Source organism: Vombatus ursinus, unplaced genomic scaffold (genome assembly GCF_900497805.2).
Source record: "Vombatus ursinus unplaced genomic scaffold, bare-nosed wombat genome assembly UNPS02011353.1, whole genome shotgun sequence".
Lineage (NCBI taxonomy): Eukaryota > Metazoa > Chordata > Mammalia > Diprotodontia > Vombatidae > Vombatus > Vombatus ursinus.
Window position 1 is genome coordinate 2,197,689 of NW_020951131.1, and position 3,873 is coordinate 2,201,561.

General features: G+C 50.1%; 1 protein-coding gene across 1 annotated transcript in view; it reads left to right on the forward strand.

Moving 5' to 3' along the window:
- The first annotated feature begins 481 nt into the window (after positions 1-481).
- MMP21 (matrix metallopeptidase 21) overlaps positions 482-3,873 on the forward strand; it is a 15,788-nt gene continuing 12,396 nt past the window's right edge. The window contains exon 1 of the mRNA XM_027855940.1: positions 482-643. Coding sequence (XP_027711741.1) covers positions 482-643 — 162 coding nt within the window. The remainder of the gene's footprint in view (positions 644-3,873) is intronic.

A 3,873-nucleotide genomic window follows, 5' to 3' on the forward strand; every position in this document is an offset into this window, starting at 1 on the left:
TTCTGGAGACGCGTGAGAGTCACCAGCACAAAGATGATCATTGAAGTCCTAGGTGCCGAGGAGGTCACCAAGGAGGGAGTCTTAGGGAGAAGAGGCCAGGATCAGGCGCTGAAGAAATGCTGCTGATTGACTGGGAGCTGATGAGGTCACAGGGGCAGGGGGAGAGCGCTTGTAGATGGGCCAGCTGGTCCCTGACAAGCAGCAGGCTCTGAGGCACGAGCGAGGGTGGGTGTCGGGGAGGTGGCCGTGGGGCCTTCAAAGGGCAGGTTTTCCTCAGGCCGGGTGTGTGTGTGTGCTCACCCTGGGGTAGCACACTTCAGACAGTGGTGAGAATTATCACATGCGAGCTTGGAGAAAAAGGGGGGGTGGCGCCTCCAAGATATAAAGAGTGGGTCCCATCCTCCAGCGCACGGAGGCTGTCCCAGGAAGGGGAGAAGAGGCTGGGAGAAAGGGCCAGGGGGCCTTCTGTCTGACAAGTGCCATGCCGGCTGCTGTCTATCTGCCCGGGACGTGGCTGCTTTGCCTCCTGGCTGCCCCCTGGCCCGCCCAGCCAGAAAAGCTCTTCCACATTCGGGACCACTCAGACATGGAGGAGTCTGCCCTGCACCGAGCAGAGCCTGTCACTGACCTCCGTTCTGCTCAGGTAGGAGAAAGCCCTGCCACGCCAGTCTGCCCCCCCCCCGCCACATGCCCCCCCCCCCCCCCCCACTCAAGGACTGTGGAAATGCTGCTTTCTATTCAGGACTCTGGACGTGACAACTTTGCCCTCCACAAGCTCTGTGATCCACTCCTCCCAATGTCAGGCAGGCAGGCACAATCCATCCATGCTGTTTCATCCAGCCATCGGTCAGTCAGTCCACAAGTGTTTATCAGGCATGTCCAACGTGCCAAGAATGGAGGGATTTTGTTCCCTTTGCTCTCTAGGGACAACAAGCCCACAATGGAGCCCTTCCTTAGAGCATTCAGATTTGTTTTCCTCTTGATTTAAAAGATTAAAAAAAAAACAAACCTAAACCTCGCTGTCAGTAACCCCCTTGGGATTTAGGGAGTGGAGGCACGGTCGAAATTGGCCCAGACGAGGGGAGAGTGGATGGATCATGGTTGGCATCCGCAGAGGAGGGAGGGAGGGAGGGCCTCCAGCAGGGAGACCGTGGGTCCGTCGCGCGTCCAAAGGTTTCACACTCTTTTGGTACAACGGACAGCAACAGCCTTCAGCGATCCCCACCCCTACCCAGCTTGTGCTTATGACCTCCAGGAAGCAGGCTGAAGCACTTTTCCCTGGCGCAGAATAAAGCGTGGCGCCACCGCGATCCCCTCTATCCGCCTGAAATGTCGTCGCCTCTAGACTTTGATTCCGTCTTCACCGTGTTCACTGTGTTCATCATTCTTTTGGCTCTGCTTTCTTTGCTCTGTGTCATTCAGACCAGAGGACACCAGGATCCTAGAGCTGAAGCTGGGAGGGACCCCAGGGACCATTCGGTCCAGTCCTCATTTTACAGAGGAGGAAACTGAGGCCCACGGAGGGAAGGTGACGTATCTAAGGTCACACAGGGAGTAAATGTCACCGGTGAGATTTGAACCTAGGACCTCTGAATCTAAAGCCACGGCTCTTTGATCATATTTCTCTGAATTATTCATATGGGAAGTAATTCCATTAAAGAGCTGTGCTGTCATGCGGTGGGTCATTCCCCAACTGATGGGCACCTGCTTTGTTTCCTCTTCCCTGTGATTGCGTAGAAGGCCGCTATGGACATTTGGTACGACAAATCCTTCCTCACTGTTACAGCCATCTCTATGGTGGGATCTCTGAACCCATGGGGATGAGCTCTTCAATCGCTTTTCTTGAATAATTACAATGTTCTTAATTTGTTTTTTTTTTTAATTTTGAACTTAATCATCAATAAATATAAACATTTCGAGATACAAAGAACAGGAAGGTGGATGGTAGAGAAACTGTGAACTTACATTGTGTCCTGGTTTTTTAGAAGATATTATATTAACACACATATCCACCTGCCTCTGATACTTATTAGACGTGTGATCCTGGGCAAGACAGTTAACTCCCATGCCTCAGTTTCCTTGTCTGTAAATTGGGAATAATAATAACATGCACCTCACAGGCTTGTTGTGAGGCTCAGATGAGAGATTTGCAAAGTGCTTTTGCACATTTTAAAGCTATCTACAAAGGTTAATTACAAAGTGTATGTGTACGCCTACATATACACATGTGCGTGTGTGTAAAGGCATATACACGTATGTGTGTCTATGTACATAGGTGTCTCCGTACATATGTCTATGTACATACCGAGTCTCCCCTATTAGAATGGGACCTCCCTGAGGTCGGGGGCTGCTTTTGCATGTGCCCATCTGCCCCCAGCCCCTCCACAGAAGAGCCCCCCTGGGTGTCCTTGTGCATTCTCATGAGAGTCCTCTGGGCCTATTCCCATTATGCTGTGGGTGCTGGTGCAGCCCAGGCTGTCCATTTCTTAGGTCACCCTTCATTCTTACATGATCGCCCCGGTTCCCTTCTAGGCAACTGAGTCCATTTGTTTAAATTGACTCATGAGCCAGTACACATCAGCCTTCCACCACTTACAAAGCACTGTCCTCACACCAACTCAGTGAGGAAGTTGGTGGAAACATGGACATCCACATTTTAAATAAATGTGAGGAAACTGGAGACAGTAGAAATGACTTGGCTAAGGTCACACACACAACTGAAGGTCAATGGATCAATTTACATGTAAAATTTTAAATAAAAAACTCAGGAGGGTTATGGTCGTCTCCTTCAGATTTAAAGTGAAGGGACTAGACCAGAGTAACTCAAAATCCCGTGGTTCTCCACTGATGAGCACCTGAGGGACTGACATGGGAAAGTGCTGGCCCAGAAGGCAGGGCCCTGCAAGGAGCAGAATTGAAAGGGAAGTCAGTTTGGCTCAACAGGAGGAATGTCACAGCCCAGTGGGAAAGAGGCTGGCTTTGGGGCAGCTAGGTGGCAAAGTGGATAGAGCCCCAGGAGGACCCGAGTTCAAATTCGGGTCTCAGACCAGACACTTGACATTTACTAGCTGTGTGACCCTGGGCAAGTCACTTAACCCCAATTGCCTCACTTAAAAAAAAAAAGAAAAAAAGAAAGAGGCTAGGTTTGGAGTCAAATCCCAACTCTGTCACTCAGTGCATAAACAATCTTGGCCACGCCGCCTCATCTCTCTTAGCATTGGTTTCTTCATCTGTAAAATGAGGTGGTCAGACTACTTGTGGTCCCTTCTACCTCCAGTCTGTCATCCCATCCTAAGCTGTCTAATAACTGGAGCTACCCAAAAGTGGACCCGTCTGCTTTGGAAGGTAGGGGGTTCCCCATCATTAGAGGTCTTCAAACAGAGATGGTAATATCACCAGCCAGAAATGTTGTGGACATGGCGTATAACTGATATGGAAGCTAGGAGGTCCTTCCCAGCTCTGCTCTTTCGTGATATTTTAAACTATAGCAAGAACAACTCCTATATTAGATGCTAGGAAGCAAGCAAGAAAGGAAAGGATGGTACAGAGGAAGGAAAGAAGGGAGGAAAGAAGGAAGGAAGGAAGGCAGGAAAGAGAGGGACAGATGGAAGGAAGGAAAGAAAGAGAGAGGGAAGGAAAGAAGGGGGAAGGAAGGGAGGAAAGGAGGAAGGAAGAAGGAAAAGAGAAGGAAGGAGGGAGGAAAAGGAAGGAAGGTAGGGAAGGAGGGAGGAAGGAAAGCAAGAGGAAGGGAGGGAGGGATGGAAGGGAGAGAGGAAAGGATGAAGGAGAGAGGAAAAGGAAGGAAAAGAGAGGGAACGTGATAGGAAAGGAAGGAAGGAAAGAGGGAGGGAAGGAAGGAAGGAAAGAGGGAGG